Source organism: Mesoplodon densirostris, chromosome X (genome assembly GCF_025265405.1).
Source record: "Mesoplodon densirostris isolate mMesDen1 chromosome X, mMesDen1 primary haplotype, whole genome shotgun sequence".
NCBI classification, from domain to species: Eukaryota; Metazoa; Chordata; class Mammalia; order Artiodactyla; family Ziphiidae; genus Mesoplodon; species Mesoplodon densirostris.
In genome coordinates, this window is record NC_082681.1 from 110,502,078 (window position 1) to 110,519,357 (window position 17,280).

The 17,280-nt window shown below is 37.6% G+C and overlaps 1 protein-coding gene and 1 pseudogene across 2 annotated transcripts in view; both read left to right on the forward strand.

The window, feature by feature from the left end:
* The window catches only part of TAB3 (TGF-beta activated kinase 1 (MAP3K7) binding protein 3), a 109,027-nt gene extending 97,548 nt beyond the window's left edge, over positions 1–11,479 (forward strand). For both annotated transcript variants that reach the window (XM_060087402.1, XM_060087401.1), the window contains 2 exons: positions 4,380–4,481; positions 7,239–11,479. In XM_060087402.1, coding sequence (XP_059943385.1) covers positions 4,380–4,481; positions 7,239–7,387 — 251 coding nt within the window. In that variant the 3' untranslated portion in view covers positions 7,388–11,479. The remainder of the gene's footprint in view (positions 1–4,379; positions 4,482–7,238) is intronic.
* Positions 10,058–16,497, forward strand: LOC132481731 (myoneurin-like; annotated as a pseudogene).
* Positions 16,498–17,280: the final 783 nt, after the last annotated feature.

Below are 17,280 nucleotides of genomic sequence, written 5' to 3' on the forward strand. Positions count from 1 at the left end.
TATGTCAATCTCCCAATTTATCCCTCCCCCCTTACCCCCAAGTTTGTTTTCTACATCTATCTATAACTCTCTATTTTGTAGATAAGTGAGCTTGTACCCTTTTTTGAGAATCCACATATAAGTGATATCATATATTTATCTTTCTCTGTCTGGCTTACTTCACTTAGTATGATCATCTCTAGGTCCATCCACGTTGCTGCAAATGGCGTTGTTTCATTCTTTTTAAATGGCTGAGTAATATTCCATGGCATATAGGTGCCACATCTTTATCCATTTCCTCTGTCGATGGAGATTTAGGTTGCTTAGATTTAGGTTGCTTCCATGTCCTGGCTATTGTAAATAGTGCTGCAATGAACATTGGGGTACATGTATCTTTTTGAAGTATGGTTTTCTCCAGATATATTATGCCCAGGAGTGGGATTGTTGGATCATATGGTAGCTCTATTTTTAGTTTTTTGAGAAATCTCCTTACTGTTTTCCACAGTGGCTATACCAGTTTACATTCCCTCCCAGAGGTTTGGGAGAACCTCTGCCATATATAATTATTTTTCAGTTTGTGGGTCTCCCAACTGGTGGGTATGGGATTTGATTATATGGTGAAAGTGCCCCTCCTACCATCTCTTTGTGGCTTCTTCTTTGCCTTTGAATGAAGAAGATCTTTTTCTGTAGGTTCCAGTGTTATGGTTGTTCAGCAGTTTGTTGTGATTTTGGTGAGAGCAGGTGAGCTCAAGTTCTTCTACGTTGTCTCCCTTCCCCCAAAATAAGTTGCAACTGTATGTAATATAGTTTAAAAAAACTATAGTCCTAAAAGATAATTCTTACAGTGTAATGGGAATTTTAAAGGTCTTACTTTAGAATGGGAAGTTTGATCTGCAGCAGATCTACGATTATTTAATTGACAGGCCACAAAAGAATCCTTGTGTACTCAACAGGCAGGCATAACAATTAGATTGGGACTAGGTGTTTTCTCATCAAGGACAAAGTAAATCCTACATGCATAGTTATTAAATCATTAGTATTAAAGATATCAAATCTTTTGAGTTCTATGTACCAAATGTATAACTGGCATTTCAGTATCTTAAAAAATTAATCTTTTTCTTCTCCATTCTTATGATTCTCAAGCCTGAGGTGAAGTATGCATTTCATATCTTAATCCTCTTTGGTTTAAAGAACTCAAGGTAGGTTGTTGAGCATGAGGACATACAATATTGGAGAAGGCCTTACTTAAAAAAGTTACCTAAGGGTGTAACATTTTAAAATCACATCAAACTGATTAATCAGAGAATTTAAAATTCTACACAAATAATGTTACCTAACCTAAACAGCTTTCTGTTCAACACTCAGTACAGAGTGTTTTAAGTATTTCATTTATAGGTGGCAATGCAGTACATGTTCTTTTTTATTGTTTAGTACTATTGGGTTGGCCAAACAGTTCGTTCAGGCTTTTCTATAAGATGGTAGAAAAACCCGAATGAACTGTTTGGCCAAGCCTATACTATGGATGTTTGTTTGGACTGCTCTGCATTTAAAATAGCCTCCTGCTGTCTAAAAATGGTACAAAGAAGAATCTTAGTGGATGACTACCAAGTACCAGATTTGTATCTACTAAGGAAGCATTACCTAGTGGTAATCCAGTTAATTGATTCAAGGGTTGTGGGAGGAATCACCCTGTTTAAGGGATATGTCCACTGTGAGCCACCTTATTAGCATAAACTCTATGATCTGCAGGGCCCACCAGAATTAACAAGGACACTCCTGTCTCTTGAGAAATTTCAAGATTTTAGAGGTTATCTTCCAGGAGCTGGGGACAAAGCTAGAGTTTTCTTTGAGCAAGGCCAAATTCTTTACAACAGTTAAAGCAGTGCTCAGAAGGAAATTTATAGCCTTCAATGCTCATATAAGACAAGGAGATCTAATGTCAATGACATAAAATTCTACCCTAAGAATATAGAAAAGAACAAAGGAAGTGAAAGAAAGAAAATATAAGAAACATCAATGAGACAGAAAAGACAGAAAGGCATCAAAGCCACAGCTTTGAAGGATAAACAAAGTCAGTAAACTCTCAGGTTGACTGATCTAGAAGAACAGATTACCAAAATCGGCAATGAAAGATGAGGTTACCTGTTAAAATAAGGGAATGCAGTTGAACATCTTTATGCCCATAAACTCGACACCGTAGATGAAATGGACACATTCCTTGAAAAATGTAGCCTACCAACACTGAGAACAAGATGAAAAGGGAAATATAACTAGTTATATTATCAAAAGTTTTCCCAGAAAGAAAACTTTAGACCCAGATGGTTGCACCAGTGGGTGAATTCTATCAAATATTTAAGGAAGAGATAATGGCAATTATACAAACTCTGAGAAAATAAGAGGAAGGAAAGTTTCCGAGTTTCTTTATGTAGCCAGCAGGACCCTGATTCTAAAACCTGATAGACATTACCTACCTCCCCAAAAGAAAACAAAGTTACAGCTCAATAATCCTCATAACATAAAAAACTTAATACATCATGACCAAATTGGGGTTAGCCTCAGGAATGCAATATTAAGAAAGTAAAGGAGAAAAAGCATATGATACTGAAAAACATCTGATAAAATTCAGCAAATGATACGATTATTTGCAAAGAAAATCTAAGGATACCAAAAACCAACTATTAGAACTAATAAGTGAATTTAACAAGGTTTTGGGATATAAGGTCAGGATCCAAAAACCATATTTATATATATTAGCCAAGAATTGGAAAGTGGAAATAAAAAAAGGATAAAATGACACTTATTAATAAGATATGTACATTGAATATTATAAAACACTGCCAAAGGAAATTAAAGAAGACCTAAATAAATAGTAATAACCCATGTCTGTTATTAAATCAGTTTTATTAAGGTACTATTCTTTTCATATTGATGCAATACCAGATTTAACTGTTTGTTTCTTTTTTTGGTAGAATTAAAATTCATATGGAAATGCAGAAGACCTAGAATATCCAAGTGGAATATAGATGTTTATAGATGTTTATCTGAATAATAAGTGTGATAATTAGAGTGAGAGAATTAAAATTCATATGGAAATGCAGAAGACCTAGAATATCCAAGTGGAATATAGATGTTTATAGATGTTTATCTGAATAATAAGTGTGATAATTAGAGTGAGAGAAAGAAGGAAAGACAGAAAGGGAGACTGAGAAATCTTTTTGGACTAGACTTTGTAGTTAAGCAATGCAAGTGTGTGTGTGATAAGCTCCCTCAGCTGATTCAGAAAGTCGTGTCCCCCCCCCCCCCCACAAAACCTTGACATTGGTAACTCATAGTGGCAAGAGCACTGACCTTGGTGTGGTACAACTTGAGCGCTGGTCCTGGTTGTCTTGGCCACCTGACCTTGTTCAGATCCAGAGAGGTGCTTCTGTACAGGGTTGTTGTAAGAGTCAGTGAGAAGGAGGTATGTGATGCTATAAAAGTGGTTAACAGATCTAAGAAGTAGAACTTTACCTTACCCTATTCTCTGGAGCCTAAAATGTTCACTCTGCTGCTTTTGTTTCACTCTGATAACAGTGTTTAAATGCCTAAGCCCCACGCTTAGGATTGTGGAGCACTGATTTCCAAAGGTAGGTTGTATTAGAGGACTGCTTAGGGGCTCCGAACTGATTACAAAATGTCAGCTCTTTCTTTGGTTCTTAAGGGTAAACCATATGAAGTCTGCGATTTTTTGTTTTTACTGAATACAAAACACTACTTACTAACTACCTCTATAAATTAATAGAAACAGTATCAGTATTCTAGCAAGAAATTGGTGTGCCTGCAGTCCATGTTGTGAAGTGTCTGCTAGGCTTTTGCACACACAGGTAACTGGAATTTATGAAAAGATTGGGGAATATGTATTATCAATATATAATATTACTTTGAGTTGGTTCTGATTTTTCAAGTACAGCTATTACAGTTTACTGTTACCATTAATGCAGTGTGTTCTTGGGTTAATGCAATGTGTTCTTAGCCTTATATGGGGTGGTGTACTTTAAACCCATAATTTTCTTAATCAGGGAATTGCTAAATCTCCCAAATTTTGGGTTCATATTGACATTTAATTATATTGAGTTTGCACCCCTAACTCACTAGAAAGTGGGAAACTGGTGAAATAAGTCATTTATTCCAAGTAATTAGAGAGGATGGAAAAAGTGGATACAACCTTATCCACTGCTCTGGATAGGTTGTAAGAGCAGTATAAAATATGGCACTTGCCTTCATGGGAGAACTGAAGGTAGCATGAGGTAATAGAGTAAATACTCAACTCTGTGTGTTCGGTGAAAGGTCCTTGTGAGCCTGTCCGCTCTTCTCATGAACAGCTTGATCCCTTCTTCCTGGCTTTGCTTCTTCTCATGCAGACTCATCAGACACCTGCACAGTTGAGAGGAAAGCCCGAAGAATTAGCGTGACCTCCAGAGTACAGGAGGACATCCATGACACCCAGGCAGCAGCTGCAGATGGTTTGTACTTGTGTGTCTGGAGTTTGTGCAAAATGTCCAAACACACGTGTTAATAACCCATGTAGAGTTCTCGTAAAGGCCAACCTTTTTTTTCCCTTAAGAAATTACTCTACTGAGTTTCTAAGGCTGTGCTGTCCAATAGAAATAACAGTTGAAGCCACGTACATAATTTAAAATTTTCTATTAGCCGAAGTATTTGTGAGGTATTTTATTTTACATTCTTTCATACTAAATCTTCCAAATATGCTGTATATTTTACACTTAGAGCACATCTCAATTCAGAGTGGCTGCATTTCTAGTGGCCACCATATGGGACAGATTCATCTAAAAATAATAGTATCTAGAAAACAAGCCCACGTAAATAAATAAAAAACAACTTGAACTTGAAAGTTCTGGACTTTACAATATGTTATCAAAAGCAGATTAATATTATAAGAAAACTTTGTACTCTTAAGAGAGATAACAAGTTCAGGTTTTGCACCACTTTCCCTTTAACATTAAAGTCTATATTCAATTAAATTTTTTCTTTTACGATTTCCTCTTAGTGTACTTTTTTTTTTTAACATCTTTATTGGAGCATAGTTTCTGCTTTATAACAAAGCAAATCAGCTATACATATATCCCCATATCTCCTCCCTCTTGCATCTCCTTCCCAAACTCAAATTTAATCTTAGTCCTGACCACCCATAGAATTCCTTTCTAAAGATTCTTTTTTCTCACAAACCTTCTACCACTTTCTATATTCGTATTAATTTCTCCCTTCTTTTCTTTCCCATTTAGAAATAACCAGCTTTTTGACAATTACTTTCTATTCCCTTAACAAAACACATTTTCATTCCTTATGCACCTTCTTTTTCCTTGCATACAAAGATGTTTTTCCTTATTAGTTTTTAGTACTTTTACTTACATATTTTAATTAGAATTCTTAACCTTAAAGCCTTGGTTTGTAGCAAAAGCTAAGAAGTAATTATGAACTGTTTGCCAATCAGGATAATGCTGGTATGACAAACTGTGAACATATCCTATAACCTAGTTTCTTTCTTTAATAACCTAATTAATTTCTTTCTTTAGTGGGTCCCAAGACATGTCCAGTGAACTCAAACAGACAGACTTGTTTAGCAGTTAATGTTCTAGTATCTTATTTGGAAATGATCCGAATATTCAGTGAATTCCCATTGCTTAATTTAGCAGTTTCAAAAGTTACCAAAAATCCGGAGAAACTGTTCTGTGTAGGCAGTCCTAAAACATTATTCCTAAAGAGTTCACCTAAAAACTCTCATTCACCTTTAAAGTTTCATCATATCAACTTATTTTCTTGCCGACAAATTTTGCAACAGGAATAATAACATCTTATTTGACTTCTAGGCAACCTAGGTACAATAAAAGTTCATGTTGATTGATGACTCTATGGTCTGTATTCATTAAACCAACAAACTTAAACTTGTTTTCATTCATTAAAATTAATCCTAGATCATGGTCCTGAAATTCATTTGGTTTGTTTTCTTTTATATTTCTGAGTATTTATATAAGTGCTTAATTTCATTGAAGCCAATTAAATAGAGCTCTTTTATAGACTGTAAGTATGTGGTATTACCAAAATCAACATATATTATACATCCAAACACGCAAACAGAGACCCAGTACTTCCCATGCCAAAATGTCAGCCACGAACCAGTTACAATATATGAAACCCACCACTTACAAAAGAGTTTGCATTCAAATTGGGTTTCTGGCAGATTGAACAAATCAAGATCACCTATTTAGATGGTTAAACCTTTTTTACTAATATTTATAGAGAAGACACTTAAGATTTGTATTTGTCCTTGACAAGCCAAGTTCCATATTACCTGGCCCCAGTTTATTTTTTCTTGTTGATGAGAGTTAGTTACCTTTGAAATTTGCATTTTAAAAATGGCCTAGGTAAGCATTCCTGGAGTAGACCAGCTAGAACTTCGGCATCTCAAAGGCATAGGAGGAGAAATGCAAGCTTCTCCTAGGTGGACTTTGTTCCTTAAGGCCAGATCCACCCCACCCCCCCACTACTACAAGTCTCTTAAGATAAATAGGGGAGGTTCTGGGGATTTGGGAATGGTAGAGGATTGTTCCTGGAGCTACACCTCTGGTCCTGGAAAAACCTGATTTGTAAAAACAGGGACAGCTATTTTGAATTTCTCAAAGAATTGCGTGGCCACCCTAATGATACCAAAGGATCGACATAGCCATCCACCCCTATGATAGAATATTTTTTATGAACTGTCACACCACTTATAAGTCATTATGATTAAAGACATGCATATTGTGGAGCTGAAAGTCTCATGGAAGAAGGCACACATTTAATCAATGTTTGATATAGTATGACTAGTACTATGGGGGGGTGGGAGTCGTGGGTGGGCCGAAGTTATGAGGGAAAACTTCAGAAGTAATTTAACATGCTATTTAACATTTCTCATTGTTTTCACTTGGCTGGAATATAGCATAACTATCCATTATCGAGAGATAATGAACTTGGAAGGTAGTCTGTGCTGGACTTCTATCTACTTCTTATAGGAAAAAAGTAAATTGTTGAGAACAAAGTAGAAATATATCATAAACTTACTATTTAGTTCTGCATTTCTAGTAGCTATGTATACTACTTGGCTTTCTCATTTCACAATACCACTTTCCTTGCTTTTGGGGGGTAATTCTGAATTTCCGTTTGGATTATACTTAGAAAAAAATTCACTCTGTTTTCTCTCTTTTATTCCTAACTTCTCTCAGAGCATCCAAGTAGCTCCAAGCAGAGTCCTCGGACACAACCCCGAGACGAAGACTATGAAGGGGCTCCATGGAATTGTGATAGCTGCACCTTTCTGAACCACCCCGCACTAAATCGCTGTGAGCAGTGTGAGATGCCACGGTACACTTGAATTCCCAAGAAAGAGTCTGCACTAGGTTGAGAGTGAAGCTTTGAGCGCCCATTAGAAGAAAAGGAAACCTGGGGAATCTGTTCATCTGCCCAGCCTTTTCATTTCAGATAACATGGTGGGGGGAGGGGGTGACAATGCAGCCGCTTGTGCTCAATAAAGGAAAAACGGGGAGGGTTTTTTCCCCCCCTTTCTTAACTCATTGCAGAGTTAGAGATGGAAAGGGATACTTGAAATGGGGAAAGGATTCACTCCTGAAAGAATGTACACAGAGAAGTCAAGAGCTCTTCTGTGCAACCCCAATTGTTAAAGTTACTGCTGTTAAAGTTACTTATAAAATAAGTTACCCTTATTTTATAAACTAGAACTTTGATTCATGATGTGACATGTTACAGTTTATGCAGACAAACTGTGAATTGCCAGAGCAGACTTACCTGGTCACAGCTCTCTGGAAAACCCAGGCTCCCCAGGCTTCTTCTTGTTGCTTCCTACTGAAGAGAAGGACAGGGAAAAGCAACCAGAGGATGTTTTCCTGGGGGGGGGGGCAAAATAACAAGGGTATTTGTAATTGCTGCTTTTTACAGGGGTAATTTCAAACACACAAACAAAATGTTTTAAAATGTGATTTGTAGCAGTCAGGAATTAGGCATATTGTGCCCTTTGTTCGAAAGTACAATCAGAGGTAATAAGATCCCTTTTGCTTGTACAGTGATTCATCAAGCTATACCAACACTGGTAACTAAGACCTAATTACGCCGCATAATATATTTTTTAAGTTACTGCATGCTTTTATTAGGCCACTGGTTTTTAAAATAACCAACAAGTCCTTACAAATTTTGATTTTAGGAATGACCTTCTCGTAAAACTGCGCTTCGCCAATAGCACAGTGAATGTATGCTGAATGTAAATCCATTCCAAAATCCACTTGGAATCTTGAGCTCAGCTGTGGTTCTATAAGAAATGTTTGCAGTCCCTAGAGCCTTTTCCCCTCCTTCCAATTTGTGATGAGTCCATGATGTTTACAGCACAGATAATACTTTGTGCCATAATCCTAATTTAGCTGAAAAAAATTAATATTAGTTGTTCAATAAAGATATATTTGCACATATGTTAACAAAACAGTGTGAGGAAAATTATAGTTGGCCAATATCATAAAGTTGCACGCTCTGCGTTATTTGGGGAGGAAGAGAAGGCTAGTCAAGAAATAACGACTGAGAGAAAGGTGAATACAACGGACTTTGAAACTAAGAAGTTTTAAAATGTAACAATACTGTATTCAGAGATGATATTGAGTTTGTTCAGACAGTTCAGGTGATACTAAAGCACTCTTTATTTATGAAACTAGAACTTTAGGGTATAAATAACTGAAGACATATAAAATCATTTGACTTACTAAAGTGCACCACTAGAAAATTATTAATAGGACACTGAATTAAGGTCTTTACCATCGTTGACTTTTCTTCCAAGCTCAAAATTGGATTTTGGAATCTTCCCCCTGTCTGGGTCAATATAAACAGCAATAAAATTGGTAGGTTTCCTAATCCTAAAGGATTTTACCTCAGGTTATAACCTGAGGAGTATATATACTCTCCCATACCAGCCATCTCCCTTCTCTCCTCTCTCCTCTCTCTACTCTCTCTCCCTGTATCTCACACACACAAGCTTCAAGCTGTCATTGTATGCTAATGTAGCAGTAATCTCTGGCAGACCTGGAAAAACAAGCTGCACTTAATAGCATAATGAAACCAAAGGCGTAATAACTTATCATAGCTTATCATCAAATTCATAATTTCACACTGTACCTGCAGCTTTGAAAACTTTTCATATGTGGAAAATGTCCTAAAGAATATCTACTTGTCTCACAAAGTCAGCGTGGCTATGTAATTACACTGATAAAACATCTCTCATATAACAACTGTGGCAAAACTGTGAAAATAAAGGTGAGAAAGCAGATGGGCTTAAAAGCATTGACCTGAAAACAGCATTCATTCTTTAAAGGCTTTTGTAGTAGCACTGGTGTCTGTCAGTCTCCAATAAGTCTATCAGTCCTACTGTTCTGTAATATGCCGATGCTTTTGCCTTTGTATGGTTTCATATCTCTTTAGTGATGGTCAACCCCACTTGGTATTAAGTAACAATTTAGGGGAAAAATACATATATTGCTTGATGTTCTAGCTAAAGGTTTACCCAGTATTCTTAGTGATATGCTGAAGTGGCAGCAATTAACTTGGCAGTTGTCAGTTGAGAATGAAAGTAGCATGTAAGAAAACCGTTTGATGCTTTATTAAAACCATGTAGATGACTTTAAAACTATTGCATGAACATACATCCAGATTACTGAACTGTTATCACACAGTAGATGCATGGTTCCAGTCCTTTGGTGATATATCTAGTAAATCATTGTTTTCACCTGCCAGGAAAAATGAGAAATCGGTCTATTTGATAGGTGTAGAGGGTGGGGTTTGAGACATCAGAGATTGCTTTTTAAGGAAGTTTTGTATATGTTCATTTCTGGTTGTGCACAAGTTTCATACGCCAACATAGGCTGTATTCAGTTTTTAAAATAAGCAAAATTATTTGACACTGATAAATTTGATATATTTAACTGTGTCCCATACGTTGACTACTTCTTGCCTATGACAACTTTGAATAAGAATTCAGTCAACTTTCAAGATGCCTTTTCAAAAGGATCTGGCTGCTGAGGTGCCTATGCTTTTAGGATCAGTTGGTGCACTTCCTGTTTCTAGTAAAAAAAAAAAGTGTTTTTCTTAAAATACAACCAGTTTGATGTATCTGGGAACACAGAGAGCTGACTGTACATTTTACATTATTTCACTGTTTTGTAAACTGGGTTTGTAGAAAGCACCTTTGTCATTTTGTTAAAGTACATTGCCCCTTACATTTTGAGGTAGTTCTTAAAAGTTTAAAGTGGTAAAAAAAGGAGTCAGAAACTTTCTAAGCATTGTAAAATGTTTCAAATAATGACCTTGTTTGAGAGAGTACAGAGGCGCGGCAATTTAAATAAACAAAAGAAATGCATTGTAGAAAAGGTAGTTTTAGAGCAGATTAATGATGGTGGGGGAAGTGTTGCTAATTTGTTTATTTCCCTGAAAAAATCGGAGTGTGATGACTTTAATAATTTTTAAGGAGCTGGTCTCAATTTTAGTACTTATTATAAAAGAGATCAATGTTTCCTTCAGTTTTTTTTTTTTTTTTTTGCGGTATGTGGGCCTCTCACTGTTGTGGCCTCTCCCGTTGCGGAGCACAGGCTCCAGACGCGCAGGCCCAGCGGCCATGGCTCACGGGCCCAGCCGCTCCGCGGCATATGGGATCCTCCCAGACCGGGGCACGAACCCGTATCCCCTGCATCGGCAGGCGGACTTTTAACCACTGCGCCACCAGGGAGGCCCTTCCTTCAGTTTTGACATTGCTTTGTCCCAGGTATCTAGGGGGTTCATATTCCAACTTTCTGTGGCAACTCGATTTTATACAGTATTTTAAAAGGTAATTAATTGTAATGTTTTTGACAGTATAAACAAAAAGCAAGAATATAAGGCATAGAAAAATTGTCCTTTGAAAATATCAGTGATGTACCCTGGAATGTGAAGATGTCCCCTTATAGTTTAAATTGATTTATTTTAATATTGTAATCACTGTTCAGACTTTGAACGAGTTGTTAAAGTGTGTGTCTGTATATCCGTAGAGAAAAATGACAATTGAAATGTTACTTTAAAATCAAAATAAATTTGGCACTGTCTGTTGCACCACTACTGTATCTTTTTGAAAGAATTATTAACAGTATTTTCTTATTGTAAAAGGTAATTCTGATGATGATTTCATTCACCAGACGTACGTATTTTTTTTCTGTTATTTGCGTCCCCAAATATTTAATACAAGTAGATTCTGCATGGCTTGAGCATTCAGAGATTAATAGGATGACGACTCAATGTTAATTTCTAAAGCCATGAGAAGTGGCTTTGACACTGAACAATTCTGAATTCTTGTTTATAATGACACCCAGTTGTCCATGTTTCCCCACTGTAAAAGATTTGATCAATTTCTTCCCTAAAACAGCAAGAACTTATTAAATCTTGTAAATACCATGTCTCTCTTAGATTTCTGTGTATGTTGTGAGTTTAATTATTTTGAGGCGAGATTGTACAAAGGCATTTAAAAAGGCTATGCATGCATCGTACCTCCAAACAGAACATATTCGGAAAGTCAAAGATTCCTGAGAAATAAATTAATAAACTAAAAGCAAACACTACATTCTGCATCCTTTCTGTGTAATTAGAAATGATTTACAATATCAAACCAGTCCTAGTTCCAATACTCATATATTTCTGGACTGAAATATGCTGTCTTAGAAACCTAATCTTTTCTGTTCTTCTATTAGAACATGTAGTAATGTTAGATTTGGGTTATTAAGTATTAGTACATTACTCTAACTTAAAAATTGGGTGAAAGTATAAATAAGCAAATTCTATATACAAGTGGGATATATACACTACCAAATGTAAAATAGATAGCTAGTGGGAAGCAGCCGCATAGCACAGGGAGATCAGCTCGGTGCTTTGTGGCCACCTAGAGGGGTGGGATAGGGAGGGTGGGAGGGAGGGAGATGCAAGAGGGAGGAGATATGGGGATATATGTATATGTATAGCTGATTCACTTTGTTATACAGCAGAAACTAACACACCATTGTAGAGCAGTTGTACTCAAAGATGTTTAAAAAAATAGTGGGATATGTTAAAAATTTACATTTTTCATTCCACTTTAATATATGTCACTTACCAAAGAATGAGTGATTTTCTTATCTCTTTCTGTCATCTGTAGTTAGGTTTTCAAAGGGATATAATCACCTTCCTCTTGCTAGGGTCTGTAGTCACCCTTCCCAACTTGTGCACAGAAAATACTGCAGATGAATTATGGTAGATAGTATTTTCAATGATTAGGCATATTTAAAGTCAAAATCACTCCCAGTACATTTTTTAAATATAAGAAAATTTGCAAACATACATAAGTACAGAAGAATCCTGTAATCCCCCACTCACTCATTACCCAGCTTCCAAAATTATCCAGATATAAGCAGACTTATTTCATCTATATTCTCATCCACCACCCCCACCATTATTTTGAAACAAACCCCAGACATCCTAGCAACTCATCTGTAAATAAACTTTTTTAAGTTTATTAAAAAGCACCATCTATCACACCTTACAAGATAATATCAAATACCCAGTGTTAAGTTTCCCAACTGGTCTCACAGGTTTTTTTTGTAAGCATGTCTAAATTAGGGTCTAAATAGAATACCTGACATTGATTGTTATGTTTCTTACATCTTTAACCTGCATATATACTTTCCCTCCTTCCCTCTCAGAAGTTACAAGGAAACTTTACCTCATCAGGTACTTGGTTACCCTCCACCACATCTTAGTGTAAAGTAACACATAGAAAGAACATCCAAGATAACTAAAAATAGTATGTGAAGTATTTTTTTATTGTCTTCTTTCCTTTCTCATCACTTCTCACATCCTGTGTTGTCCCTTTTAAACAATCTGTTTTGAAATAGAAAATTACTTCAAATCTGGTTACCACAATAGTGATTCCTTGTGCTGCTCATTTTGTTAATTAGGCTTCTAAGAGAACTGCATCATCTGTCTGCAATCCCACTACCCATATAATGATTTCTCCTCAGGTACTGACCGCTCAGTTTCCCACACGGAAGTGTGCTGGGTGTGGTTTGTCTCCTACCCCAATTCCTCCAAAGACTTCCTGGAAGACTTGACTTTGGCCTATTGGCCTTTTTCTAGGACACTATCCAGGTGGTGTTTCGTGACGGAGGCTTCAAAGGTTTTAATAGGGTATATAATATGTGGGTGAGATTTTGGTTTGCCAGTTCCATACCCTTAGGGCTGTCAAATCATCTCACTTGTCCTGCCCTTTGGAAAAGTGGTGGGTGTGCTTCTGACCAGCCTCTCATGACGTTCTAGTGGTAAGGAAAAGAGAATGCAGGAAAATCAGATGATGCAGCCTAGCTTCCCTCGGTCTTGCACTGTGATTCGGGAGCAAAATGCTACTTACTATACATTAGATTACTTTGCTTCCTTTTGACTTGTTTATGCATTTATTCTCTTGGGGACTCAAATCTGTTTTGAGGTAGCTCTATTCCCTCGATCAAGAACCACTAACATAGCCATTTCTAAATCCCATCCCCCAATTATGACTTCTTTTAAGTCACTAAAAATAGCCTGCTTTGGGTGTACATGATTCAAAAAAAAGGTCTTCATTTGAAAGGCGTTTGGGGTTGGGGGAGGAGAACATTGGATTAGTGTATTGAAATAGCTTGCATTCCCTCTACACTTCCCTACACTTTCACAACGAATGAAACGGTCACAGCTGGCAGGGGTACTGCTATTTCAAGATTAGAATTTGAGTTTCTCTTCCCAAATTCTACTGAAATAACTAATGAAAACATCTTTAAGGGTTGGAGAACAGGGAAGGGTGCTCTCAGGGGGTAGGAAATGACAGGATGCAGATGGGGTGTGTGTGTGTACTGAGGGCGGTAGCAACCAATATCAAGAACCCACAGTTCTAGCTGCCAGTGAAGGTTAACCTATAAATCAAGTCTATTGGGCTCCCCAACGGAGGCCATGAAGACGCCCAAATTCTGAGCAGCAGGCAAACAGAAGGATCTGTGATGGTCAGAAAAGCGGGGAGACTGCGGCAACTGCCCTCTGTCTCACTTGCACCACAGTTGACTAAACAAGAGAGGTACTTAATACAACTGGTTTGGCCACACTGATACGGAGCGTGATGCACCCAGTAACTTCAAGCTGCCATACGAGCATGGAGGAGAAACTTCCTTAGCCTAGCTCAAGATTCCAGGGAGCAATCTTCAACCCTGCTGTAAATACCTAAAAGCAGCAGCCACTGGTGTTTGCTTACTGACTGGCTAGAAACAAATGCTTAGCAAAACATTCAACCTCCCTGTCTTTCCTATACTCTGTAATCAAGTAATTTTCTAACTGAGAAGAAGCTACAGAAAAAAGTAGGCGGCTTTATGCTTGCTTTTTCGTTAAGGATTAAAAGATTAAAGCAGCGTGACCCACATAACCTTTTTAAAAATTCCTTAAAAATCAGCGAACATATGGAAAGGTTTAGCCTCCTGAAAAAAGGATTTCATTCTACAGAATCAGAGCAGAAGAGGAAACTTTGATTTCTAATTTTAATTCCAAACACAAATTTACAGCTATGTCCTATCTCTCAAAAAGGATTAATCAGATCAGGGATGGTTGCTTTCAAATGAAAAGTAACTTTTATGGAATTGTAAACTAAAAATATAGGTAGTGAGATTTCACAAAACTGAGTCAATAGAGAAACTATTCTAGAATTCAGAGGAAAGGAATAGAGATGAAGAGCTAACACATAAGAATTGTGAATTCTAGATCCAGGAGATGCAATAAAGCATACCACAAGGAACAAACACAGCAGATAGGGAAGAAGCAAGAAATAGAGAAAAAAGAAACATGGGGATGAGAGGGTTTAAAAATATTACCTATCAAGGGCTTCCCTGGTGGCGCAGTGGTTGAGAGTCTGCCTGCCGATGCAGGGGACGCAGGTTCGTGCCCCGGTCCGGGAGGATCCCACATGCCGCGGAGCGGCTGGGCCCGTGAGCCATGGCTGCTGAGCCTGCGCGTCCAGAGCCTGTGCTTCGCAACGGGAGAGGCCACAACAGTGAGAGGCCCGCGTACTGCAAAAAAAATATATATATATATATTACCTATCAAGATAAACAATAAACAAAGGTGACATCAGAGTTCTAACTTTTGTGTGTAAAACTTGAACACATCTGCCTAATTTTGACATGCAAAACAGACAAAATAGGAAATATTACAATCAGCAGTTAAATCTCCATATAATAGAATTTTGTATCTCATGTGAACTAAATGTTTTTTCAAATGTCCACCAAACATTACCAAAAAAAAGATATCCAGAAAACCTCAATTTTTAAAACAATTATACAGGCCACATTTTTCTAATTGCAAGACATTAAATCTTTAAAAATTACTGAATCAAATCAAGCCACCTAAAAGGGGAAGAAGAAATAAACAACTTCTAAAGCTCTTGATTAAAAACTAGAATTAAAAACAAAGTCAGATTTAGTTCAGGCAAATCCTCAACAAGAGGCTTTAGCAAATCTGTTATCTCCAACTCAAAAGAAAGCTTTCAACTCCCAGAAAACAGGGCAGAATAAAACAGTCTGATATCTCAGTGACGTTTTAGAGAATGCATCTGTTGAAATAGTTCTAGATGCAAGTGTCCACACTTGTAACAGAACAAGTTGCACAAAGAAATAATTCAGAACTTGAGTTGATGAAATACATTTCCATTACTAGATGTCTCTGTGCAAACCCTTAACAGTGAAACGAAAATGGGAAAAATCACAGTTCAACTATACTCTGAGAGAAAACACACTGTATTTAATACAGCCAGTGTCAAGAATCCTTACGAGCTGGAAAGCTCCAGGAAAGAGCTGGATCAGAGGGCTTCCAAGGGCAAGCTGATGTGTAACATGTGTGGAAAAGTGGTTTTACAAGCTAGCAGCTTGAGAAGGCACGTGAGTATACATACAAGGGAGTCAAACTCTACCTCTGCCACACGTGTGGAAAGGTGTTCACCCAGTATAACCAGCTGAAAACTCATGTAAGAAAGCCATATAAATGAATTACGTGACAGAGGCTTTTGCTCAAAAATGCCAGGTACTCATCCGCAGTCGCATTCACTGTGGTGAGAAAAAACCCTTTAAGTGTGATGTATGTAACTGACCACTTACAACTTCCACAATTTCAAGATTCACAACATGGACAGATAGTGGAGACAAGTTCTATATCTAAGATAGGAGTGGACAAAGATTTGCCCGTCCCAGCACGTTGACCTCTCACAGTCGCAGGTCTACTGAAGGAAACCCTTACAGGTGTCATACCCACAAGGAGGCATGCGCTGTCTCTAGTTCTCTTATCTCACACACTCCAAACACGCAGGGGGAAACCACACACAGGTGGTTATCTGTGGGAAAACTTCAGCTCAAACACTTCCGATCTCATCAATAAGGAAGGTCATTTATTATGTAGAAGTACTTACAAACCAATTAAAAATGTAAAGAATCGGGCCTCCCTGGTGGCGCAAGTGGTTGGGAGTCCGCCTGCCGATGCAGGGGATGCGGGTTCGTGCCCCGGTCTGGGAGGATCCCATATGCCGCGGAGCGGCTGGGCCCGTGAGCCATGGCCGCTGGGCCTGCACATCCGGAGCCTGTGCTCCGCAACGGGAGAGGCCACAACAGTGAGAGGCCCACATACCGCAAAAAGAAAAAAAAAAAAAAAAAAAATGTAAAGAATCATAAAATGCAAGTCCAGTCTAGGCAAAACTCTAGATTCCAGTGCTAGATTCCATATGGAAACGTTCCAGTGCTAGATTCCATATGGAAACGTCCTGTATTGGAAGCTATGGATTTGAGGCTTTCTGAAATGACTTTACCAGATGATAATCAGTGTCCTCCATCAGATACTTGCTGTGGTTAGCTGGGACTAGAGTTGATTTGCTGTGTACTGGGGGCTGGGGAGAACAGTTAACTGACTGAGGAATAGAAAGTTGCTTATATGTCTCTGTTAGTAAACAAAAATATCTCTGGTAAAACTTTCTGCATCTTCACTGTGCAGTGCTCGTTCTGACTTTTTGCTTTTGAAGTCTAGATATTCACACAGCTTTTTAAGGAATGAATATGACAGTACTTTTAAATAGAGTACTATTTTACTTTTTAATATACGTTAAATTTATTTTCAAGTTGCCTTCATTCCATTTTTATTTTGCATTAACTATTGCCTTTCATTTATTTA